This window comes from Chiloscyllium plagiosum, unplaced genomic scaffold (genome assembly GCF_037043375.1).
Source record: "Chiloscyllium plagiosum isolate Xiang-an unplaced genomic scaffold, Cpla_swu_hap1 HiC_scaffold_4, whole genome shotgun sequence".
Taxonomy (NCBI): domain Eukaryota; kingdom Metazoa; phylum Chordata; class Chondrichthyes; order Orectolobiformes; family Hemiscylliidae; genus Chiloscyllium; species Chiloscyllium plagiosum.
In genome coordinates, this window is record NW_028270142.1 from 29,797,302 (window position 1) to 29,824,736 (window position 27,435).

At 42.3% G+C, this 27,435-nt stretch overlaps 1 protein-coding gene across 3 annotated transcripts in view; it reads right to left on the bottom strand.

Annotated features, from left to right (window-relative positions):
- Positions 1 to 27,435, bottom strand: part of LOC122549324 (collagen alpha-1(XV) chain-like) — a 265,827-nt gene that overhangs the window by 17,247 nt on the left and 221,145 nt on the right. For 2 of the 3 annotated variants that reach the window (XM_043688956.2, XM_043688954.2), the window contains 9 exons: positions 21,943 to 22,017; positions 21,782 to 21,817; positions 18,330 to 18,383; positions 18,192 to 18,251; positions 16,225 to 16,302; positions 16,031 to 16,072; positions 12,451 to 12,493; positions 6,640 to 6,729; positions 1,630 to 1,658 (listed from right to left, as the gene is read on the bottom strand). In XM_043688956.2, coding sequence (XP_043544891.1) covers positions 1,630 to 1,658; positions 6,640 to 6,729; positions 12,451 to 12,493; positions 16,031 to 16,072; positions 16,225 to 16,302; positions 18,192 to 18,251; positions 18,330 to 18,383; positions 21,782 to 21,817; positions 21,943 to 22,017 — 507 coding nt within the window. The remainder of the gene's footprint in view (positions 1 to 1,629; positions 1,659 to 6,639; positions 6,730 to 12,450; positions 12,494 to 16,030; positions 16,073 to 16,224; positions 16,303 to 18,191; positions 18,252 to 18,329; positions 18,384 to 21,781; positions 21,818 to 21,942; positions 22,018 to 27,435) is intronic. The other variant, XM_043688955.2, reaches the window with a different exon arrangement.

Consider the following 27,435-nt stretch of genomic DNA (forward strand, 5'->3'; position numbering starts at 1 on the left):
TAAGATCGGTAAACTTGTTGTTGTATGATCAGCACAGCTTTTGAACAAATGGACGGTTCTGGGATCTACTGGCTTGAATTTTTGTGGAGATCAAGCAGGCATGGGGTCTCCGTACAACAGATTGGATCTGCCATGACAGTGTGCAATATTACTCCTCAGGCAGGTCCTTATCGCGCAAAGCTCCTTGGAAATTAATCCTTTACTGGTACACTACGTAAAGTGGGTCAGATCTTCTTTTACTGACTTGTCTGCAGCTTTCAGGCTTGCTCACTATGGTTTTGCCTCCTCCTCTCCCTTACTCCAATAGAATGCATTTCCAGCAGCAGAAATAATTAGCCTTTCATCTTTTCTTCAAAGTAAGGAGTATGAAAAGCATAACCGAAAGCCATGAGTGATCGTGGAATCACAACCTACAGTGTGAGTGATGTTCCTTTTTAGATTCTAGTCCTCTGAATTTCTGCAGGGATATGGGCCGGGTGCTGGCAGGCGGGACTAGATTGGGTTGGGATATCTGGTCGGCATGGATGGGTTGGACCGAAGGGTCTGTTTCCATGCTGCACATCTCTATGACTCTATAACTTGGCGAAATTGCTGACCTCTGCTGTCCCTCTTAAAATTAACACTGGGGACCTAATGGCATTGTAGGCCCTGATTTACATATGTTCATGAGCCACCCGCTGCTACAAGAAAGTTGTTAATACTGATGTTACTGTTGACATTCTGATAGCCTGGAATACAGCAGCTTGGGCCTGAACTGCTTTTACAGAATTTTATCTGTTTACCCAACCTCTTCCTGCCTATTGGTGCAAATTTTTTTAACATAAATCAAAGTAAATAGTCGTTTGGTAATATTGAACTTGAGCACCGCTGAAAAATTTGCAAGAATACTAATTTGAGGGGAAAACAAATCATGACACTCTGACAGCGAGCGGAATTTGATTGTGCCATGAAGAACACATCAGTTAATGATGACATGCAATTAAATGCCAAGCTTTTTGTAAAGTTTAAACCAGGCAAGTTGAACTTGATTAGCCAAAGCAATGCCCTGAGAAATGGATCAGTAAATAGCTGTCACTTACTTTGTTGAGCTGAGATAGGTGACAGCAGAACAGGGACCTGTGTTGACATATATAGCTTCTAGTGCAGGCAAATATACCAAGCTATGAGTCTGAATGTCAATCTAAAATTGGTTGTCAGCATAATTCTTCACACATTCAGGATTATTCAACCATCTGAGTTGCATAATGTGTTGAGAGTTTTGCAAGTGTGTGTTGGATGGGCAGTACCTTACTTGTTATGAACAAATTAAGGTATATGCTGCTGTCTTTGGGGCTAACAGCTTATACATCTGGAATTACATGGCACTGAAAATCAAATAACAAAGTACTCATTTGCATAATAGGCACCTTGTCTTTTTGGCTTGACAACAACATCTTGTTTGTTGTGAATTTGTATTCTTGCAAATGTTCCCGATGAGTATAAGATAGAAAGTACTGACAAAACTTATTTTTTGTCAGCAATAGTCTAGTAATTCAAAGCAAAATGAATATTTCATGCAAGACAACATGTCTGTACAGAATACAAATCCAGACAATGTCTCTTTGGATTGGAAAACAAATAGCTGCTTACTTTAAGGCCGATGTATGGTGAGTAAGGACCTAAAAAAAAATTAAATGTAAATTAGAATTTATGCTTTCAAGTTAAAAGAGAAGTCAGTAAAACCTTAATTTGATAGAATTCTACAGGTCTATTAAATTGAAGTCTGACTTAGAATTGTAACATTAATATTAATAAAAGCCTCCTCATAACACAGTCTTTAGGACCTATATGCAAGTTATTGGGCATTACAGTGATTGTCATGTCACAGATTGCACTGTCAACTTTCACCTGCTTTAACACATGACTGACCCAGAACCATCTGATAGGTTAACTCTGTAATACTAAAAGTGAAATAGATTCCTTTGGCCCTGTTGGGGGGTTTCAATTGTCCAGGTAATGCAAATCAAGGACCAGTGCATTCGGTCACAGAGATCAATAATAGTGTCTAGCAGCAGGATCCAATTCTTCAAGTTGCTTTCATTGATCACCATAAACATACCAGGTTGGATTTGTCCTATGGGAGAAAGTGAGGACTGCAGATGCCGAAGATCAGAGCTGAAAATGTGTTGCTGGAAAAGTGCAGCAGGTCAGGCAGCATCCAAGGAGCAGGAGAATCGAGGTTTCGGGCATGAGTCCTTCTTCAGGAATGAGGAAAGTGTGCCAAGCAGGCTAAGATAAAAGGTAGGGAGGAAGGACTTGGGGGAGGGGCGTTGGAATTTGTCCTATCTTTTGAGTACAGGACACAACAGGCAATGTTCCACATCGTTTGGTAGATTCTAGTGTTGTAGCCTTATTGGGACACTGTAACCGTATTGGCGAGTAGTGTGGTGGGCTCTGGTACACACATCTTCAGCGCTATTGTCGGAATGTTGTCAGGACACATTATCTTTGCAATATCAAGTTCCTCCAGCCATTTCATCATATCACATGGAGTGAATTGAATTGGTTGAAGATTAGCATCTGTGATTCTGGAGATGTCAGAAGGAGGCCCAAGGTAGTTCACCCATTCAGCACTTCAAGCTGAAGATGGATGCAAATATTTCAGCTTTATCTTTTATACTGATGTACTGGGCTCCCTCGTCAATGAGGATGGGGATATTTGTGGAGCCTCCTCCTTCAGTAAGGTGTTTAACAGTTCATCACCATTCATGCCTGGATGTGACCTTCAACCTGATCTATTGGTTGTGGGATCAGTTGGCCCCATCTCTTACATGTTGCTTCCACTGTTTGGCAGGCAAACAGTCCTGTGCTGTAGTTTGACCAGCTATAAAAGGTTGACATCTCATTTTTAGGTCGGCCTGGTCCTGCTTCTGGCTTGGCATTTGGGAGATCAAATGTTAAGCAAAAGTGTACAGTTAATGGCAGGACTCTAACAGCATTGATGTACAGAGGGATCTTGGGATTCAAGTCCATAGCTCTCTGAAAGTGGCCACACAAGTAGTTAGGGTGGTAAAGAAGACATATGGCAGGTTTCCCTTTATTGGTCGGGGATTTGAGTACAAGAGTCAGTATGTCATGTTGCAGCTTTATAAGCCTTTCGTTAGGCCATATTTAGAATATTGCATTCAACTCTGCTCGCTGCATTACTGGAAGAATGAGTAGGCTTTGCAGAGGGTACAGAAGAGAATGATCAGGATGCTGCCTGGATTAGAGGGTATTAGCTATAAGGAAAGGCTAAAAAAAACTCATGTTTTTTTCTGGAGCAGTGGAGGCTGAGGGGAGGCTTGACAGAAGACTATAAAATTATGGGATTAATGGTCAAAATCTTTTTGCGAGAGATGAAATGTATAAAACTAGGGGGCATGTATTTAAGGTGAGACAGATAAAGTTCAAAGGAGACATGAGGGGCAAGTTTTTTACATAGACAGTGGTAGGAGACTGAAACGCACAGCCAGGGGTGGTGGAGGAAGCAAATGTGATTAGGGGCATTTAAGAGACTTCTGGATAAGACATTAATGAGCAAGGAATATTGGGATATAGACCAAGAGCAGGCAGAAGGGATTAGTTTAATTTTGTGTCATGTTTGGCACAACATCATGGGCTGAAGAGGCAGTTTCTGTGCTGTACAGTTCTATGTTCTATGCACACGGTGATGGTGCTACACAATGCACTGGAGGGTATCCTCAAAGTGAAGAAAGGGCTTTGTCTCCACACTGGTCACTTCTGCCAATATTGTCCCGGATAGATGTACCTGTGATGGGTAGATTGGAGAGATCAAGGTCAAGTAGATTTTTGCCCCTTGTTGATACCCTCACCATCTGCTCCTATTCCAGTCTGGCAGCTTTTAGTTTAGGACTTGACAAGCTTGGTCAGTAATGGTGCTACAGAGACTGTCTTGGTGATGGTCATTGAAGTTCCCCATCCAGAGCACATTCTGCACCTCCAAGTGATGTTCAACATGGAGGTTTGAGTGGGCAAGGTGGTTGGTGTTTGGCTATTAGTAGATGGTAATTAGCAGAGGATTTCCTTTTTATCTTTAAACTGATCCCATGAGAATTCATGGGGTCCGGGTGCCAATTTTCAGCAGTCCCAGGTCAATTTATTCCTGACTATATACCACTGTGCCATCATCTACGCTGTGTGTGCCCTGCTGGTGGGACAGCATTTACCAATGAATGGTGATGGTAGTGGATAGGGCATTGTCTGTGAGATATGATCCCATGAGTATGATTATGTCTCTATCAGGCTGTTACTAAACTATTCTGAGGGACAGCTTTCCCAATTTTGGCACAAGCCCCCAGACGTCAGGAGGGAGGACTTTTCAGGATTGACAGGGCTGTATTTGCTGTGTCAGTTCTGATACCTATTCGTCTGTCCAGTTTCTTTTTCTTTACTGGACGTTATAAATGGTTTGGTCAGATGAGCTGAACAGTGACAAATGGAATTTGATCCGGAAACATGTGAAGTGATCCATTGTGGAAAATAAGGCAAGGGAGTACACTACGAATGGCAGACCCCAGGAAGTACAGAGGATCAGAGGGACCTTGGAGTGAATGCCTGCAGATTCTTGAAGGCAGGACAGGTAGATAAGCTCGTCAAGAAGGCATTGGAGATACTTGCTTTTATTAGTCAAGGCACTGAGTATAAGAGCAAGGAGATTGCAATGGAGCTGTATTTAACATTAGTTAGACCATGTCTGGAGTACTGTGTCAATCATAAGGTCAGAAGTGGGAATGTTTGCAGATGATGGCACAATGGTCAACAATATTTGTGACTCCTCAGATTCTGAAGCAGTCCATGCTGAAATGCAACAAAATCTGGACAATATCCAGGTTTGGGCTGACAAGTGGCAAGTAATGTGCCACACATTGTCTCTTATTGGATTTGCCGGGCAATCTAACCACTGCCACCTGTCATTCAATAGTGCTACCATCACTGAATCCCCCACTATCAACATCCTTGGGGTTATCACTGGAGCATCTTGACATTCCTACAGGCTATGAATATGGCGGGAAGTAACTCACCTCCTGATTTCCCAAAGCCATCTACAAGCCACAAGTCAGGAGTGTGATGGAATATTCCCCTCTTCCCAATTCTAACAACACTCAAGAAGCTCGACACCATCCAGAACAAAGCAACCCACTTGATTGGCATTACATCTACAAGCATCTACTCCTTCCACCACTGACACTCAGTAGCAGCAGTGTGTACTATCTACTAGATGCATAGCAGAAATTCATCAAAGATTCTTAGACAGCACCTTCTAAACTCACAATCACTTCCATCTACAAGGACAAAGGCAGCAGATACATGGGAAAGCCACCACTTCCAGGCCACTCACCATTCTGACTTGAAAACATTTTGCCATTCTTTCACTGTCATTGGGTCAAAATCCTGCAACTCTCTCCGTAAGAGCATTTTGGGTCAAACTACAGCACATGGGCTGCAGTGGTTCAACAAGGCATTTCCCACCACCACCTTCTCAAGGGCAACTAGGAACAGATAATAAATGCTGGCTAGCCAGTGATGGCCACATCCCACAAGTGAATAAAAAGGAAGTCATAGTCGTCGCCTGATGGGAAAGCTATGTTTGCACTGGAGAGGGTGCAGAGGAGATTCAGAGGAGACCAGGATGTTGCCCGAGCTGCAGCAATTCAGCAATTGAGAGAGACTCGATAGGCTGGAGTAGAGAAGGCTAAGGTAGGGTCTGATGAGGTGTACCAAGTTATGAGGGTCATAAACATGGTAGATAGGGAGAAAATATTCCCCTTAGTAGAGATATGGATAATAGGCATCACATTTTAAAGTAAGGAGCAGAATATTTAAAGGGATTTGATCAAAACATTTTCACCGAGAACATGGTGAGTATTTGAAACTCACTTCCCGAAAAGATGGTAGAAACGGGAATCCTTGTCATTTAAGGACTATTTAAATGAACACTTGAAATGCCATAACATAAGACAACAGGTCAGGTGCTGGAAAATGGAACTAGAATAGATGGAACTTGATGACCAGCATGGATATGATGGACTGTAGGGTGTTTTTCTGTACTATATAATCTCTATAACTCTCTCGACGACTCTTTGGACTTTATAGTGGTTGTAATTCAACTGAGTGGCTGAGAATGAAAAAAATAGAATTTGAAAGGCTGTCATCCCAGAAAACTTTAAAGAAAAGCCCAGAATAAAAAGCTCAAGAAGAATCCTTGAGAAAGAAAATTATTTTAACCTGTATTCCAGCTCTGAAGGACATGAAAGGGAGGTTAAGGGTTGTAGGAAGTGGGAAATAGGAGGGGAATAAGAAACATGAAAACAGCAGAAGCACTAGGGGCCATGGTTACTAGCCCGAACCCTGCCAGCATGAAGTGAATGATACCTTAACAATCACAGATGGCTTGCTAGTTGTGGAGGATGGGAATTCAGCAGCTGTGATGCAAAGGTAGACATTTTTTTTATTGCATTAAGGTTGCACAATGTCTACCACAGTGTAATTACTCCCACACAGCGGTCATTAAAACCTCTCCCCATTAAAGACAGGTTATCATGCTTTACATAGAAAACAACAAAAATAAAAATGTCAAGATGATAGAAAGGACATTACCTGGCAATCCTGGGGTACCCTGCTCCCCCTTTTCACCTTTACTGCCAATCGGTCCAAATAATCCGAAAGAACCTTTCTCTCCTTTTGGCCCTTTGGGAAATGAATGATTGTTTATGATATGTTTGAGAAAGTATATAGACAATTACCACTAAACTGCTGCAAGGTTGTTTACCCCTACCTTAGTCTAAAAACCACATAGTGCAACATTATTCACATACCATAACTACTGCTGTGTAAGGGCAGGGCCTTTGGGTACACATTTTGAAAGAAAGTTTGCTGAAGGGGATAGCTTTGTGCAAACTGGGGGGACTGCATTCCACAAATACAACTGATGTTTTATTTGACTTTAGCATCTATGGAATTTTAATAAATTGAGAGCCAGACAGGAACCAGTCCACCTTGTCTACTCTTGCGGCAGGTAGCAGATCAGTCATCCCTTTGAGTTATGCAGCTGTGTTCCTGCCGATTCTTGTACCTAAACATGTCACAGCAAGCTGCTGCTCTGTACAAAAGATTAAAAGATGATCGAAGAAACTCCTGCTGCTGCTTAATGACATTCCTGAGGTCTGTAGTTATTATATTACAAGCAGACGGCGCCTCACTGGTAAACTTGCTCCAACAAGTTTTACAGAATTAATGTGTTCAGCCTTTGATAAGTTTAACTCCACTATTCAATTGTTTTGGATGTTGCAGCACTGATAACATTGACTTCAACTTTAGAATAAGTCATTAGAAAATGGAACAAAAACATTTCGTTGTGCAATGCTGTCTTGAGCGTTGTTACTGGAGCTTTACTGCATTTCCCAGGTGCTTTGCAGGAGGATTGGAGCAGGACGGCTGTAAATTGACCCCTCCCCATGGAATGACCCCAGATGTCAGAATTAGCTGCTAATGTGACACCAGGTAGAGCATTTTTTACCCACCCTGTGTATGTATTTGTTCACCACTCTTTCAATGATCAAGTGTGCAGATGGACCCTCTGCTTTGATTACTGAAATTGCAGGCAGGATAATCTACTTAAGCCCTTTGTCTCACAAAATAAGACTGGACCACAGTGGTTTGGGAGGTGTGGTGGTAAGTTCAAGGGGCATGAGGAGTGGCTTGTCCATGACAGGGCAGAGAAACCAATGCCCTGTCCACACCAAGACTACAACACACATGGTGGCTTGTCTGGATCTGCTAGGAGATGGAGCAGAAGTTGTGGAGAGAGGCATGCTCCACTCTGCTAAGTTGGAACTGAATTTCTTTCTACTCCTTGATATTTTCATGAGATTTCCCATCAGGACAACCAATATGTTCAGTATCTCCTGCATGCTGCCCTATCAAGATCCTTATCTGAATTCTCTATAACAGAATTTGTCTACAATCTCCCCACTGTCAACCTTCACCCTTGACCTAGCTGTAGTTCATGCATTCCCACATCATACACTACATGAAGATCGTGACTCCCAGGCATTGCTCTTTCTGAACCAGTGGCTGCAAGTTGCACATGACAGATCGAGTGCTGTGCTAAACATGAGGTCTATGGTCACATGACTTGAAGCTTACTCATCACGTCAACTAGGAGGATGTGTTTTTTTTTATTTTCACTCATAGAATATGAATGTCAGCATTTAATGTCCATTCCTAGTTACCACTGAGAAGGTGGTGGTGAGCTTTCTTTTTGAACCACTACAGTCCATGTGTTGAAGGCAGATCCACAATGACATTGGAAGAATAACAGGGGGACAACTCATAGAAAGCTCCAAAATTTGAAGAGGATTGGACAGGGTAAAGCAGTTAGATTATTCCCAAACGCCGGGAAGTCGAGGACCAGAGGTCACAGTTGAAGGACACAGAGCTGACATTTAGGACTGTGATGAGGAGAAATTTCTTCAGAGAGTGGTCAGGCTATGCAATTCTCTGCCACAGAAAGTGGTTAAGGCCAAAACAGTGATTTCTTTTTTCAAGATTAGATATAGTTCTTAAGGTTAGAGGAATCAAAAGGCATGGGGAGGAAGTGGAAACAGGGTACCCATTTGAATGATCAGTCGTCGTCATTTTGATTGGTGCAGAGGGCTTGAAGGGCCAAAAGACCTACTCCTCCTATTTTCTATGTTTCTATGTTAGGGAAGGAATTCCAGGATTTTGACCCAGTGACAGGGAAGAAATGGCGGTATATTTCCAAGTCAGTAGTGAGTAGCTTGGAGGGGAACGTGCAGGTGGTGCTGCTTCCTTGGATCTCTATCCTTGTCCTTCTCAATGGGAGTGGTTGTGGGTTTGGAAGGTGCTGTATAAAGAGCTTGGTGAATTTCTGAAATGCATCTGATATGTAAAACACACTGCTGCTCCAGAGTGTCAGGGTAGAGAGAGTGCATGTTTGTTGATATGGTGCCAATCAAATGGACTGCATTGTTCTTGCAGAGTAGATTCTCAGTTACGTTGGCTACTGCAGAATCATTAGCAGCTGACCCTTTACGTGGAGCATCAGCTCCTCCACATGGCTCAGGAGATTGAGATGTCCTTAGCCCATACTTACGACTACCTATTGAATGGTTCCTTGTCTGCAAGGGAGAGGGAAGGATGTCAATGGCTCTATGGCATTGCGTTTGCATAATGTGCCTTGCAATGCTGTGTAGCTGATATAGAAATGCAGTAGGCGATGCCTGTGAGGTGGAGTTTCCGGCTCACAGTTGAGAATGCTGCTGGATGAGTGATGGAGATGTGTTATATTGAGCAGCAAGAAAGGCTGGTGGCTTGATTGGTGGGATATATCATAGGAATGTATTGATGGATACTGACCACTCACTGTTCTTGTGGCACTGCTGCCAGGTCATAGAGTCATACAGCAGGAAACAGACCCTTCAGGCCAACCAGTCCATGCCGACCATAATCCCAAACTAAACTAGTCCCACCTTCCTGCTCCTGGCTCATGTCCCTCCAAACCTTTCCTCTTCATGTACCTATCAAAATGTCTTTTAAATGTTGTAACTGTACCTGCACCTTCATTCCACATGTGAACCATCCTCTGTGTAAAATATTTGCCTCTCACGTCATTTTAAAATCTCTCTCCTCTCAAACAAAAATGTGCTTTCTAGTCTTGAAACCCCCCCATCCTACGGAAAAGACATCTACCATTAACTCTATCCATACCCCTCATTATTTTTTTAAAACTTGCCTCTCAACCTCCTATGCTTCAGTTAAAAAATAACTTAAACCTTCCATCCCCATCACATCTGGTAAATCTCTTCTGAATGCTCTCCAGCTTGCTAATATCCTTCCTCTAAATGGGTGACCAGAACTGGATACAGTACACCAGAAGGGGCCCCACCAATATCCCATACAACCTCACATAATGTCCCAACTCCTGTACTCAAAGAACTGAGCAATGAAGGCAAGCGTGCCAAACACCTTTTCAACCAGCCTGCCTAGATGTTACAAAAACTTCAAAGAATTATGTACCTACATCCTTAGGTCCCTCTGTTCTATAACACTACCCAAGGCCCTACCATTAATTGTATAAGCCCGATCCCTGTTGTAGCAAACTGCAATACCTCGCATTTATCCAGATTAAATTCCATCTGCCATTTTTCAGCCCATTGACCCATTTGACCAAGATCCCTCTGTAATCTTAGAAAATCTTCCTCTCTATGCCACCAAATTTGGTGCCGTCCAACTATGTCTTCTATACTCTCATCCAAATCACTTATATAAATGACAAGCAAAACCTTGGGTTTGGGAGTAGACTTGCCTTAACATTTGCTTCCACTCTCTCTAATGGTAGTGTTTGAGGGTCTCCTGGTACCCCACATGAAATCATTCCATTTTTCCTCCTGCTCGCCTTCATCACTAATGCTACATAGGCTCATCCATCACAATGGAACACCTCTGAGCCTGCTGTTCAGATTTCCATATTTGAAATTGGAATGATACTGTTCAGTTCGGTTTCCTTCAGTAAGGGCATGCTGCATTTAGAACAGCAGGCTAGCTGCACTATCTGAATTCCAAACAATACCACTGAAGCACCTTAACCCCACCACTAGCCCCCACCCTGTATCCTGAGCACTGAAGCTGCCAGCAAGTGTGTGCACTGCTCAATGTTACACTTATTCAGGCCTGATTTGCTGATCTGAAAGGACACAAATTGTGACCACTCACCCAAAAAGCGGCTAATCCAATTTCTAGCCCATGTGGCTGCTTTCAAACCAGTAAAGACTTTGTTTGTACTGAAACTGCCCAGCTCTATATTTTAATGGAAAACATTCCACTCCTCCAATTGAGTTTAATCTCCATAATAACACCTATTATGTGTAACTTGTTTTGTGCAGCATATTTTTCATATTAATTTTATCAAATTGCTGCCACTAAAGTAAGTAACATTAACTGTAACCATCCTAATTTTTGAAATGTTACATAGCTTTCACTATCAAATTCAATGAAGAGTAAGAAAAGCCCGAGAGATAGTGTCACTTTAAGAACATTGTACCGTGACTGCCTGCATAGCCATCCCTATCTTTGAGAATGGTCACAAGACCCAGTGACCTAGCATGTGAGAAAGAGAACAGATGGGCAAGTTTGTTCAAATCTTGCATTCAAAGCATAAGCAGACCATGCATACACCAGCGGAATTAACTATCCCTCTTCTCTCTTTCATTTTCCACATACCAGTGATGTATCAAAATGGTAACAAGTATTGTAGGAGAGAACCGTCTAATCTGAATGATAAAGGCAGCCTGTATCACAGCTGCACCATAGTACTTGTCATCTTGGATGACTGAATCACACATTCATTGCTGGTAAATGTATGAGAGTTACTTCAGTCTGTTCCCCTGCAGATTATGGTCCAGCAGTCTGTTTCTTATCTCTGAGTTAAGTGAAAATTTCAGCCCGAGAAGCTTCCTTCCAAAGGATAGAATGAGAGGCACATTCTGTGACTGACTTACTTACTGATCTGTCCTTTAGAAATCAGATTATTCCAGCCTGGCAAACATTTTATTGTCACTTTGTAATAAACAAAGCATTTGTCTCATAAGATTACAAGGACAGTTAATGATGAGTAAAATCAGTCAGCCCAGTCTTCTCGTCCCCTATCTCTCCCCTCAAAATCCGTTAATCTAGAATCCCTAGTCACTCACCAAATGTCTTGTCTCTGATACTCCACCTCTCACATTAAAACACATCCTGCTAATACTCTCACCACCCTTACTGAAGCTCATGCCTCCAGTTTTCTAATACTCTCAACAAAATGCATTATTCTAGATACAGGGTCTAGCCACCTTTGATACCATTTTCAAAAGCTCCCTATTCAAGGATGCTAATTGATCTCCAAATAACTATCCTTCCTGAGAATGTATTGTATATCTCAACCACTCTATCCCACAGCTGGACCAATGATTATACCAATTTTGATCCCTGTGAAGGATCTGTAATTTTGATGCTTGGAGTCTGAGCTCACTAAGTGCTTCAATTCCATTCATACCAAGGGATAAAGTGGAGAATGAGGCAAATAGAAAACTGAGATGATATAAGAATATGTCCAATGGAGTGAAGTATTGTTGATAACAGGTGTACTCAACTGTAAAACGATTCTCCAGGCTAGCAAATTGTATACTTTATGGGTGAGGCAACCCCGTGATGAGGATGGGTGATATTCTGGAAGGGACAGTATCATCCGGTGTTTCTCCCTGTTACATGACAGTCTGGTCAATCGTATGTGTAATTGGATTGAAGAAGAGAAGACCAAGTATGTTCGTGATTGGCTAAATTAAATTCCATACAATTCCCTGGAGTCAATCTGATACTTTTATTGCAAAGGTGAGGACAACAGCTTACCCAGGAAATTATAATCCACTTGCTGATTCAACTGACCATTTATCTGATAGGAAAAAGGAGGGAAAAAGAGAAGATACTAATGAAAATAAACTGTATCATGCCACAAGACCAGTTTGAAAACCCCACTGGAAAATCAATGTTCCCATTTTTAATGGATGCTTTATTTAATTCCCTCTCCCTTTCTTTAAAGAATCTAAACTCTGCATTAACAAAATAACCTTTTTGTATTCAGCACTGATTTAATAATAGGATTTTATAAATGGCATAAAAACTAGGATAGATTCTTTTCATATGCAAGTTTGGGATCATACAGTCGAGTCTTTATAAACACTCAGGGTATTGAGAAATACTTTTCTTAATTGAGAACTTTTGTGCCGTAGGGGAATTCTGCGACTATGTGTGTGTTTACTCAGACTCTGCTGTATGATACTTTTCTATGTACAAGAAAGCTCACAATACACAGTTTGCACCATGATTCAGCAAGGATGTGCAGACATATCACACAAAACAATGAACCACCATGCCAATGCCATGCACCATGCCAAAAAATCTTCTTTTTTTGTTAACTTTCATGCTCTTTTTCAAGGTCCATTGACAAGAGTTTTCACATTTCTGATAAAACAGCCTTTGAAAATTGCTCTTGTTCTGTCTCTCACGCTGAATTGCATCAGCATGAAGATTGCAGTGAATACATTGTGAATACTTTGTGATAGTGAATCTTTTGGTTACAACACCACTGAATTAACAGTGAGCTCAAATGATCCTTTGTTTCTCCCCACTAGGGGAACAATCGATTTACATGCTGAAGGAAATATAGCAGAGGGAATTGGACTAATTGGATAGCTCTTTAAGAGCTTCCAAGGGTAGGCTAGACAGTATTTAATGGAAGTGATGGGGGGCTCCCATGTCACCTAGGGAGCCAGCAAGTGCCCCATATCACCTCTCTTTGGAAAGGCCTGTTTAATTAAGAGCCTCCCAATTGGACCTTCATCAGGATTAAGCAGGCCAGGGACAGAAATCCTTCCCTTCCGAGTTGTTGTTACAAGACCCACCTCTGGGATATGGGAGGAGCTGTCAGCAATGTACTCAGGGAGATGAATAAGGTCACAAGTGTGTGAGGACTGGATGGGGACTGGGGAGATGGGAGCCATGGGAGAGGAGGGCCAACATTAAGGTACATGGTGGATACACCCCACCGCAATGCCTTTAAATAAGGAATCCCCATCTGGGCAACAGTAAGCAATCCTGACAGCATTTGTTCATTGGACTGCCCACATGGTAACTGCTTGTTCCTTCCTGTGAGGTGACTGCCAGATGCGGTCTTTCTATGGTCATTAATTGCTCACTTGAGGGATTCAATTTGTGGCAGGGTCATCCAAGAGCCTTCCTGCTCTGACCTAATCAAGACAGAGGCAGAACGATGTCACAGTCTTCAGCCTACACCCTCCTGGGTAAAAACAATGACTGCAGATGCTGGAAACCAGATGCTAGATTACAGTGGTGCTGGAAAAGCACAGCAGGTCAGGCAGCATCCGAGGAGCAGGAAGATCGACGTTTCGGGCAAAAGCCCTTCATCAGGAATACAGGCAGAATGCCTGAAGGGTGGAGAGATAAATGAGAGGAGGGTGGTGGTGGGGAGAAAGTAGCATAGAGTACAATAGGTGAATGGGGTGGGGATGGAGGTGATAGGTCAGGGAGGAGGGTGGGGGAAGGTAGCAAGGAGTACAATGGGTGGATGGGATGGGATGAAGGTGATAGGTCAGAGAGGAGGTGGAGTGGATAGGTGAAAAAGAAGATAGGCAGGTAGGACAAGTCATGGGGACAGTGCTGAGCTGGAAGTTTGGAACTAGGGTGAGGTGGGGGAAGGGGAAATGAGGAAACTGGTGAAGTCCACATTGATGCCCTGGGGTTGAAGTGTTCTGAGGCGGAAGATGAGGCGTTCTTCCTCCAGGCATCAGGTGGTGAGGGAGCGGCGGTGAAGGAGGCCCAGGACCTCAAAGTCCTCGGCAGAGTGGGAGGGGGAGGGGGAATTGAAATGTTGGGCCACAGGGAGGTGTGGTTGATTGGTGCGGGTGTCCCAGAGATGTTCCCTGAAGCGTTCTGCTAGGAGGCATCCAGTCTCCCCAATGTAGAGGAGACCACATCGGGAGCAACGGGTACAATAAATGATATTGGTGGATGTGCAAGTAAAACTTTGATGGATGTGGAAGGCTCCTTTAGGGCCTTGGATGGAGGTGAGGGAGGAGATGTGGGCGCAGGTTTTGCATTTCCTCTGGTGGCAGGGGAAGGTGCCAGGATGGGAGGGTGGGTGGACCTGACCAGGTAGTCACGGAGGGAATGGTCTTTGCGGAAGGCAGAAAGGGGTGGGGAGGGAAATATATCCCTGGTGGTGGGGTCTGTTTGGAGGTGGCGGAAATGTCGGCGGATGATTTGGTTTATGCGAAGGTTGGTAAGGTGGAAGGTGAGCACCGGGGGGTTCTGTCCTTGTTACAATTGGAGGGGTGGGGTCTGAGGGCGGAGGTGCGGGATGTGGACGAGATGCGTTGGAGGGCATCTTTAACCATGTCGGTAGGGAAATTGCGGTCTCAAAAGGAGGAGGCCATCTGGTGTGTTCTGTGGTGGAACCGGTCCTTCTGGGAGCGGATATGGCGGAGGCAGAGGAATTGGGAATACGGGATGGCATTTTTGCAGGAGGCAGAGTGGGAAGAGGTGTAATCCAGGTAGCTGTGGGAGTCGATGGGTTTGTAAAAAATGTCAGTGTCAAGTCGGTCATCATTAATGGAGATGGCTCCTCGGATGCTGCCTGAACTGCTGTGTTTTTCCAGCACTACTCTAATCTAGAGCCTACACCCTCCTGCCAAATCCAACACCCCTTCCCCTCCTTCTCCAAACTCACCAAGGGCATTAAATTCCAACCAATGAGCTGAGTGGCCTTCTAAACTGAAAAAGTCTAAGAATGACTGCAAAAGATGCAAGGCACTTTCTCGCTCAGCTCACAATGCTGCCAACCCAGTCATTGGACCTACAAAGGTTGATGAACTAAACGGTTGTGTCAGAATCTGTTATGCAAGAACCCGTTCTGGCTGACATGTCAGAAAACCAGAAATGTTAGATGACAGATTTATGCATTTAATATCAATGATAGTACAACACATGCAGAACCTGCTAGTCTGGACTGTGAAACGCAAGGCACACCAAACAGATTGCAATCCCCTCAGGGTTCATTTTATGAGATTGTGCTACTGGCCATACAAGACAAAGATTACCCTTGATTGTTTAATTATTATGGTGTTACGGTACAAGACATCGAGTCAGTTCACCGCAACTGCTCACTTAAGGCTCGAGATAATCTTCAATAAGACAAACAAACTTACTTTCAAAGCATTAGAAGTTTAAGCAATACATTCAAGACAAGCACAGGCAGAAGGAAAGATACTTCAAGGCAGTTATATTAAACAGGTCAGAAAGCACAAGATCATATCTGAGTTATCAACTGTTGAGTTTCCATTTGTCAAATGGGATTTTAAAGTCCAGCATTCAAATGATAGTGCATGATCAGGTCATTCTTTATTTAACTTACAGGCATTTTGCAGTGAGGTCTGGGAGGAACTGGAAAAACTGTCTATTCAAAGTTGGAGGAAAATGAATTGGTAAATAAAGACAAGCATGTGACAAAACATATATGGATAATAAAAAAAAGTTAAAAATTACCAAGTCAAAGGGCAAGTATTTAAAAGAACCGTGTGCAATCTACATTACATACAAGTCACTTACCCCTTTTATATTGAGGATTCGACCAGGTGGTCCTGGAGGTCCTGGAGGTCCGGGAAGTCCTGGTAATCCAGCAGGACCCTGAAAACAGACATAGATGGTTGGTTTCTCAGTGATGCTTTCAGTCTTGTGACCTTCACCACGAGTGTAACTTCCCCATCATTTCTTGCTGAAGTGTCTACAAAGTCAATGGGGTCATTGGGTTTCATTCAATTATCAATAAACTGAACTGAAAGTATTGATTATCAGCAGTTATTGCATATTTCATTTTGCCCTTGAGAAGATGGCCGGCCTTCTTGAACTGATGCAGTACGTGCAGTGAATGGTAGGTCAGGAGTTCTAGTATTTTCATCTAGCAACAATGGAAAGACCCAGCAATGTTAGTCCCAGGCAGGATACCGTCTGACTTGGAGGTTGTGGTGTTCCTAGTCAGCCTGATGCCCTTAGTCCTTCCAGGTGCCAGAAGTAGTGGGTTGGAAAAGTGCAGTAGAAAAGGCTTTGGTAAGTTGTTTCAACACATTTTAAAGACAACTATGGAGGAAACATTAGAATTGCAAGCAATGTCACAATGGATATTGGGACGAAGAGTATCTATAGACAAAGGACCCAAGGTAAGAGAAAACATTATTGCTTGGCAGCATTTATAGTTGAAAAGTAGATCCTGTCCTAAGCTGAACAAACAAGGACAGTGGATAAAGTGAAAAAAGGAACCAGCTGTTGACCTTCAGCTCTCTCAGGACAGTGCATAAAACTGTCTGATATTGTACAAATGAAACACCCAGTTGGATAATAGGGAATACCAACTCTGTCTGCTCATAGTCAAAGAGTCGCTGGTGGAAATGACATCACAGAAAACCAGTGGTGAAGGGGCTGGTTCTGAACACCTCCTATCACTTTGAGATAAGACAGATCTGAATATCAGAATTCTGCCAACATGGACTACAAATAATTAGCTTTTTCAGCTTTTTGATGTCCCAGTTGAGTTGTTTTGAATTTATGTTCCTCTTACTGTGCTGAACCAAGTCAACCACTTGGTTCATGGAACTACATGAATCTCCATCCCCAGTGCATCCTAAAACTTTTTGACATTTGTTTCAACTCTGGAAAGAGGAGCTCTCTTTTTACTCATTCGAATGGCCACTTTTCTAGGCTAACCCTTGATAGAGTGCGCTAAAAAGCCATTTGACATCCATTCTTCCTACCTGCCTGTAACAGGAGCTTCAATGAACTGTGAAATGCATCTGATAAATGGAAGTGGGCACTAAGCAAGACGCACATGTCAATGGGACGATAAGTACACTGGTCTGATTTCAACCCTTCAAACAGCTCCCTTACATTCCCCTGAGTGCAGTAAGCGGAAACATCACAGTTCAGCCTGACCCTGACCTCAGTGGACCCTTGCACATGCTGATGTTACACACACTCACACTCACTACATAGGATGCCCGATTCTTCAGTGAATTTCAAAGCAAACCAATCACAATTCCCAGCCAATTGGAACCTCCCTAGCAATTTGTTTTTTGGTGTAATGCTTGAATCTGATTGGGGATGCTGCGCTGGATGTTATGTGACAGAGAAACAGTGAAACGTAGGAAATAGGAGTCAGAGTAGGCCATTCAGCCCTTTGATCTGCTCTGCTATTCTATATGATTATGGCTGACCATCCAACTCAGTCTCCTGTTCCCACCCTTTGATCCCTTTAGCCCTAAGTCACTGTGGAGTAATGCCTCATCGTGGAGGTCTTCCTTCCCTTAGTGATTACTGAAAACAAACTGTGGGACTGATTTGTTTAAAATATGGTTCCAAAGTCCCTGGAATACTTTCTCCTTCCATTGACAGCAATTGCAGTCCAGGCTGGCCATCCTGGGAGGGTTGACAACCCCAATGGGTGCTGCATACAGAATGCTCAAGGGGTATTTGCGATAGAAAATAATTTGTGTAATACTGAGATTTCACCAGAGTGAACTTACCAGAAGTGTTGTTGCAGGTTCACCTTTCTGACCCTTTCTGCCATTTATTCCTGATCGACCCTACGAAGAAACAACATCTGGTTTAGATGATGTAACGATTCATTTTGGTCTCCTGTTCTGCAGAATGAATAAACTTACATGTCTACCAGGAAGGCCAAATTCACCTTTAGGTCCTGGATGTCCCAGTGGACCCTGAAAAGAAATTCGTAATTGTGAAATTTCTGAACAATGTTGATCCTCATGTCCATTTGTTTTACATTAAACGACAAAAATAATTTCCTATTATAGAAAACTTGTATTTTTAAAAAAAGCTATGTATGCCCATACAGCTCCAAAACACCTTTGTAAAGGCTCAAAACTGTTGCCTTCACATACGTGCCTCATTTACAAAATATGCCATATAATTCCCTGTACTTAATGCAAACTCTGGGGATTGTTGTAGTTATCAAACAAGCAATATCTAAAACTAAAGATGGTGTCTCTGATCCTGTAACATTTGTGAATACTGTAGTGAAGTGTGATTGCAGGGAGGTACCTGTGATTATGGAACTGACATTTATTGTTCCAAGCACTTGATTGCTGATGTGTAAAATGGACAGCTACCTATTTTTGGTTCAGATTAGCTGAATCAAGATATAGTACAACATCATCTTGGTCTCAGTTTTATCCAATTTAAACCCTTCAGTCAATCAACTTTTAGCCATTTACTTGGAAGATGTTTACCTGGCTCTGGACAAAGCAGAAGATATCTTAATATGAACCATTCTTTGCAGCAACTTCATTGTTCAGTTAAGAGTCAATCCTATTGGCGTGGGAGTTACATACAGGACAAACAGGAGACAAAGCTTCCCTGTGGGAAATGGGGAATCTGCTGGGTCCACTCTCTTCAGCTTCATGGTCAGTTTTTACACATATCCCAATATATATTTCTAGACTTTTAAAATGGAATACAAATTCTTTAATTCTCATGTCTTTGAATTAATAATCCGGTTACAGAAGCGTTGCACAACTAAATCATTATTTGCTGTACATGTCCAGAATGGTTGTTATCAGAACTGCTAAGATTAGAGTGATGCTGGAAAAGCACAGCAGGTCAGGCAGCATCTAAGGAGCAGGAAAATCAACGTTTTGGGCAAAAGCCTTTCATCAGGAATATTCCACTTGGATTGGTGCAGAAGAGGGACTGATGAAGGGCTTTTGCCCGAAACGTCGATTTTCCTGGTCCTCGGATGCTGCCTGACCTGCTGTGCTTTTCCAGCACCACTCTAATCTAGACTCTGGTTTCCAGCATCTGCACTCTTCACTTTTGCCTATCAGAACAGTTAATCCATTTCAGTTCTGAGGGTCATTCAACAAAGCTTGAACAGATTTCTCTCCACAGATGTTGCCAAACCTGCTGAGCTTTTTCAGCAATTTCTGTTGCTGTTGTTGTTAATAATCCATTTTGTTTAGGAAGAGAGGAAATCTCTGAACTAAACTGTAATCATTCACAATCTCATGTTTGATACTGTACTGTACCAACAGTACACGACCCATGTTGGGGAACATGTGATGACTCTGTGGACAGGATTGACATGTGACCATTCCAACATGTCTTCACACTGGAAGGTGGCAGAATAAATCTAACTGAAACCTGCAAAGCATTTACTGAATTGTAAACTTGCCACATTGAAGATCTGACAAAAAGAGTAGATTCACTTTACCAAACATGTGGCATCCGTTGTGTCTTTTAATAATAAGCTGAAAAAGCTCAGCAGGTTTGCGGCACGGTGGCACAGTGGTTAGCACTGCTGCCTCACAGCGCCAGAGACCCGGGTTCAATTCCCACCTCAGGCGACTGACTGTGTGGAGTTTGCACGTTCTCCCTGTGTTTGCGTGGGTTTCCTCCGGGTGCTCCGGTTTCCTCCCACAGTCCAAAAAAAGATGTGTAGGTCAGGTGAATTGGCCATGCTAAATTGCCCGTAGTGTTAGTTAAGGGGTAAATGTAGAGGTATGGGTGGGTTGCGCTTCGGCGGGGCGGTGTGGACTTGTTGGGCCGAAGGGCCTGTTTCCACACTGTAAGTAATCTAATCTAATCTAAGTAATCTAAGTAATCTAATCTAAAAATATTGTTCATGGGATTTGGGTGCCACTGCTAGACCACCATTTATTGCCCATCCGTAATTGCTCCAAAGAAAGTTGTCATGAGCCATATTCTTGAACAGCTGCAGCCCTTTAGAGTAGGGGCACTCACAATGCTTGAAATAACTGGTGATTTGCTAAGCCATTTCAGACAGTGGTTGAGAATTAACCACAACACTGTGGGTTTTCCAGACCAGCTAACGGATTTCCCTTCCCTGAAAGGTATCAGTGAGCCAGATGAGTTTTCACAGCCATCGACAGTGGTTGCCATTTGGACTAGCTGTTAATTCAAGGTTTTGTCATTGTATTCAAATTTGTCACAATAGGATTCAAATCTGTGCCCCAGAACATTAGCTGAGGGTTCTGGATTACTAGTGCAATGATATTACCTCTATGCCACTGCTTCCCAATTACAATTGTAACAAAACAAACCAGCTGTGAAATAGCATGCATTTGCCCTGCGATCAAATACAATGCCACTTCAGAATGCAGCAGGAGGTAGATTCTGATTGGAGCTAGGAGAGATAACGGAAAGGAAAGAATTGAAATATAAATGAGACAGAAGGGGGTCATTCAGCCCATTGTTTCAATGCTTACTCTGAAAGAACTATACATCCAACTGCACATTCTCCACAATCTTGTAAATTATTTTTTTCAATGATATATCTAGCTCTCTCTTGAAATAACTATTGAATATGATTCCACCATTCTTTCAGGTGGTGCATATCCAATCATAACGAAGGTGATGGCATAAGTGGTATTGTCACTGGACAAACAATCTTTAATTCCATGTAATGTTCTGGGGGCTCAGGGTCAAACTCCACTGCAACAATCCAATTGGAATTGAATTCAATAAATATCTCGAATTAAACACAATAAATATCTGGAATGAAAAGTCTAATGATTGTTGTAAAAATCCATCTGGTTCACTAATGTCCTTTAGCATTCATTGGGTCAAATTCCTGATACTTCCTACACAATAGCATTGTAGGTCTACAGCAATTCAAGAAGGCAGCTCACCATCACCTTCTTGAGGACAACTAGCAGTGAGCAATAAATGCTGTCCTAGCCAGCAGGGCCAATATCCCATGAACAAAATTAAAATAACAACTCACCATGTAAAAAACATTTTTTCCTCATCTCCAATTTGCTAAATCATTTTAAAGCAGTATCTCTTGTTACCAGGCTTCCTAACTGGTGGAAATAGTTTTCCCTAAGTCCCTCTATCAAAATGCTTCATAGTTTTGAACACCTCTATTACTTCTCCACTAAACCTATGTTTGAAGGAGAGAAATGCTAGCTTCTTGAATGTCTCCACATAACGTCAGTACCATTCTGGTAATACACTTCTGCATTTAGACTGTCTTAGTTCATGTCAAGTTCCAGCTGAGAGCAGCAACTCCAACGCTCAGTAAAGTACATTTGATGTATGCAGCAAAACAATACCTAAAGCAGAAAACACTTCCTACCTGAGGTCCAGGAGGTCCCAGTGGACCTGGTTCACCCTGTTGGAAAGGAAAGATTCTAGTTATTTGTGCAATAACGAGAATTACAAAATATCAAGAAATCTTGGATGCAGGATTATTAATTGTACAATTAAAAATGTCTTCCTCCTCTTCCTCATACATACCTTTTGACCTTTTGATCTTACAGCCAGCAGAGATCCATCTGCACCAACAACAGCTCCAGGCTCACCTTTTTCACCCTGCAGATACAGCAAAAAGCAACACTGTGTGCAGCTTATCAACGGAGTGCAAAACTGCTGCCTATGTTTAGTTTGTGGAATCTAAATTCCCATCCAAAGGAGGTTAAAGGGAAACAGCAGGAAAAGGAGATAAAATTAAGAATCTAATCACAAAAGGCACTTGCAGATCAAAGCAGAAGGAAATAGCAAGAGTAAAAGCAAAATATTGTGAATATTGGAAATTTGAAACGAAACTAGGAAGCACTGGAGAAACTCTGCAGATCTGGTGGCTTCTGTGGAGAGAAAAATAGAGCTAATGTTTCGAGTCCAATTGACTCTTCTTCAGAACCTCTGAACTCGATTCTGAAGAAAATCATGCAGGGCTCGAAATGTTGACTCTGCTTCTCTCTCCACAGATGCTGCTGAATTTGTCCAGCACTTTCTGGAAATAAAGAGTACCTTACAGTGAAACTGCTTGTCTTAAAGAATCGGCATTCTGCCCTTGACTTTGTGCAAATTAAACACCACTACAACTTTATAACTTATCCAATTATTTAGGTACTTATCGAGTTTTCAAAAGATTTCTAACTCTGGTTGAGGTTCTGGATGTAAGTTTGCTCACTGAGCTGGAAGGTTCAGACGTTTCATCACCATATGAGATAACATCATCAGTGAGCCTTTGGTTAAGTACTAGTGTTAGTGACCCGCTTTCTATTTATGCATTTAGGTCTCCTTGGGTTGATGATGTCATTTTCTGTGTTGCTGTCATTTGCTGTTCTTTTTCTCAGAGGGTGTTAAATGGGATCCAAGTCAATGTGTTTGCTGATAGAGTTCCAGTTGCAATGCCATGCTTCTAGGAATTCTCGTGCGTGTCTCTGTTTGGCTTGTCCTAGGATAGACATGTTTTCCCAGTTGAAGTATCCTTCCTCATCTGTTTGTAAGGATACTAGTGAGAGTGGGTCATATCTTTTTGTGGCTAGTTGATGTTCATGTATCCTAGTGACTAGTTTACTGCCTGTTTATCCAATGTAGTGTTTGTTACAGTCCTTGCAAGGTATTTTGTAAATGACATTAGTCTTGCTTGTTGTCTGTATAGGGTCTTTCAAGTTCATTAGGTGCTGTTTTAATGTGTTGATGAATTTGTGGGCTACCATGATGCCAAGGAGTCTGAGTAATCTGGCAGTCATTTCCGAGATGTTTTGATGGAGGGGAAAGTGGATAGGGTTAGACACCAAGATAGAAAAGGATGAAAGAATGGTCTCCTTTGATATAACAGCCCTGTTCACATCCATCAACATCAACCTGGCCAAGGAAACACTGACTACATTATTAGAAGAACCAAAGACGCATACACCAAACACCACCAACTTCATCAGCAAGAATAATATCGTCAAACTAGTGGACCTATGCCTTACTACCCACTTCACCACAACAAAACCTACAGACAAACCAATGGAACCAACATCAGGGTTCTTAGCAGAGGGCAGTAATGCAGAGACTCGAACAAATAGCTCTGCCAACCATCCAACCCAAACTTTGGGTCTGCTACTTGGATGACACCCGACACCCTTATCATCACTAAACGAAAAACCATCAGAGGAAACTTTCAAGACTATCAACAATACCCTTACTGGCATAAAATTCTCTAAAGAGGAGGAAAACAATAACAAACTACAGTACAGCGAATAGCCAACGGGGAACTTCAAACCAGCGTCTACAGGAAAACAACACATACGGACCAAATACTGAACTACAGAAGCAATTGTCCCATCACCCACAAACGAAGCTGCAGCAGAACATTATTTCAATGAGCCACCACACGTTGCAGCACAGAGCAACTACGAAGAGCAGAGAAAAATCACCTATACAGTGTATTCAAAAAGAATGGGTACTCAGTCCGCCAACTTCTCAGCAACAAACCCAAGCAAGCAGACAAAACGCGTCCAAAAACCCTAGCCACTCTCCTCTACATCAAAGACATCCCAGAAATGACTGCCAGACTACTCATACTTCTTGGCATCATGGTAGCCCACAAACCCACCAACACACTAAAATTAAAGGACCCTATACAGACAACAAGCAAAACTAATGTCATTTACAAAATACATTGCAAGAACAGTAACAAATACTACATTGAATAGGCAGAAAACTAGCCACCAGGATACAGGAACAATAACTAGCCACAAAAAGACATGACCCACTGTCACTAGTATCCTTACATACAGATGAGGAAGGTCACTATTTCGACTGGGACAACACATCCATCCAAACAGAGACACACACAAGAATTCCTGGAAGCATTACATTCCAACCAGAACTCTATCAACAAACACATCGGCTTGGATCCCATTTACCATCCTCTGAGAAAAAGAACAGCAAATGACATCACCACAGCAAATGACATCACCAACCCAAGGAAACCTAAACACATAAATAGAAAATGGGTCACTAACATCAGTGCTTCACTGGAGACTCACTGATGATGTTACCTAGTATGTTGAAGAAACATCTGAAAACGAACCTTCCAGCTCAGTGAGCAAACTTAGATAATTATTTTTAAATGTTACTTGGCATTAGTCTTGTTTTCCCTATAACTATACTCTTAAAATTTACAAACGCATACATTTCAACTTAAACATCACAGAGCTTGCAAGAAAATCAACATATAACAGTCTTCATTTTTGCAGATACAATCCACATTAGGTATGCAGCCTGAGGACAAGATATTTCAAGTTACAAATAGTGCAATCGATATAGAGTCCTCTGCACAACATGTTTCATTCTGAGATATCTCATTACATTTTTGAAACGTTGTCAGTACTTAAAAGCAAGCACCAAGATGAAACCTGGTTTCTGTCAGATCTTTCTTACACACCTGGAGTCTTACTCCCTCCGCACAATGCTCCTTGAGGTGGCTATGTTGCGGAAGAAATTATTGTCCACCTCCCTGTGGAATGTGACTTTGCAAAGACGATGTGGAGACAGATGCAGTGTATTTTGTTGGAGTCCATTCTGAGCAGTTCTGTAACACCGGGCTCTGTGCTTCACAAGCTTCTTTCCAGGGAGAGACACCAAGACAAACATCAACTGCACCATCAACTCGGTAAGAAATGTTCTTTGAAATGCCTGGAACTTGCTGGCCTTCCAATACAAGTAGTTGTCCTTGATTGAGTGTTGCCGACTCTCATGTTCCAATGTCCAGAACTAACCCTGAACTGCAAGCTGAAATAGTCAGCAAAGCATGGTGTGGCTGCTGCAGAGGTGCAATGGGGAAAGGTCACCGGTTAAGGCCTTTCAGCTTTACTGCATCATGGGACTGGACACTGTAATACCCCTCAGTATTTCTAAGGATATGTGTTGTAAATAAAGAGAATTGAAAATGCAGTGAGGCACCTCAGTGTTACTTGATAGTAGCCAGGCTTCAGGTTGAAGCTATTGTTTATAAGCTCATGCAAGAGGTAGATAGGATAGTAAAGAAGGTGTTTGGTTTGCTTTACTTTCTTAGTCAGAGTATTGGGTACAGGGGTTGGGAGGTCATGTTGCGGCTGTACAGGACATTGGTTAGGCCACTTTTGGAATATTGTGTGCAATTCTGGCCTCCTTCCTATCAGAAGGACGTTGTGAAACTTAAAAGGGTTCAGAAAAGATTTACAAGGATGTTGCCAGGGTTGGAGGATTTGAGCTACAGGGAGAGGTTGAATAGGTGTTTTGGGGAAATAGTGCTGTTTTCCCTGGAGCAACGGAGGCTGAGGGGTAACCTTATATAGGTTTATTAAATCATGGGGGCTTGGATAGGATAAATAGACGAAGTCATTTCCCTGGGGTGAGGGGGTCGAGAACTAGCGGGCATAGTTTTAGGGTGAGAGGCCTAAGGGGCAACGTTTTACGCATAGGGTGGTACATGTATGGAATGAGCAGCCAGAGGAAGTGGTGGAAGCTGGTACAATTGCAACATTTAAAAGGCATCTGGATGGAATAAGAAGGGTTTGGAGGGATATGGGGCGGGTGCTGGCAGGTGGGACTAGATTGGGTTGGGATATCTGGTCGGCATGGACGGGTTGGACCGAAGGGTCTGTTTCCATGCTGTGCATCTCTATGACTCTATGACTAAGAGATTTTGGTGAGTCCTTGTTTTCTCTCAGCTAGAAGCTCCTCAGATAGTATTTTGCTGAAAGCTCCTCACATCCTAACAATACAAATCAATTTAATCCAGTCGTACTGTACATATACAAATCCAGTTTGTATACTTAGATTTATGGTGTTTCAGAATCAACCTCAATGGTATCAATGCAACTTTGCATATTTTGTTGGATCCATAGTAATCATTCAGATCCACAAATCTACATAAAAACAGTGGATATATTGAGATTCATATGATCTATCTGAATCACAGGTACAGAGTCAGATCCAAGGTATATTGCAGATCCATGGTATATATTCCAATCCACAATTCACACTCAGAACTATACAAAAGCAAAATACTGCAGATGCTAGTAATCTGAAATATGAACAAAAAAAGGCCTGGGAAAACATCACTGGTCACATAGTGGAGAAAAAAAAGGGGCAATGATTCAGGTCGATAACTTTTCATCACCTTTTAATGGAAGGTCATCAATCTGAAATACTCAACGTTTCTCTCCAGGTCTGCTTCCAGTGTTTTTCTGTTGCTATATGTATATTGTGGGAAAGAACCACAGACCACATTCAGAATCACAGAGTATATTCATATTTTATATCTAGGCCAATCGTATATATCATGCATGTAGGACCAGTAGTAGGCCATTCCGCCCATCAAGACTCCTCTGCCATTCAATAATAACAGAGCTGATCTGATTGTGACATTCACTGCAACCTGTTATTCTGCCAAGTTGTAATGTGAATTCTCACTACTGCTCATCATTTTGTGTTAGCTCTTTGGTACATTTACAACACCATTCTCTTTCCTTTCAGGGACTTTCAGGGCCAACTTAGTGTAGTATACAAGAGGCTCTTGTTACAGAGTATATGAGGAAATTCTAGATGGTAGGAATTATCTGTCTGAGATCGTTACCTCTTCATCCAATAAGTCCATATGACGTGATACAATAAAAATACAATACAATAGGAATAGGCCCTTTGGTCTACCAGGCCTATGTCAATTCTTAATCCTTATTTATTTACTGATCTCCATTCTGAAAAGCACTGTTGCACCGCTACCTATTGCCCTTTTGCAGTTTCTATTCCTCTGTTCGCCTCCTGTTCATGTGTCTATCAAGATATGCCTTAAAAGTTGCTATCATGCCTGCTTCCACCACCTACACTGGCAGTGCATTCCAGGTCTCTACATCCTCTGTGTGAAAGATTTCCCTGCACTTCACCCCTAAACATTCCCATTCTCACTTTGAACCTGTGCCCTTCTTGTAGTTGACCTTGCCAGCCTGGGAAAAAGCCTCTGACTAT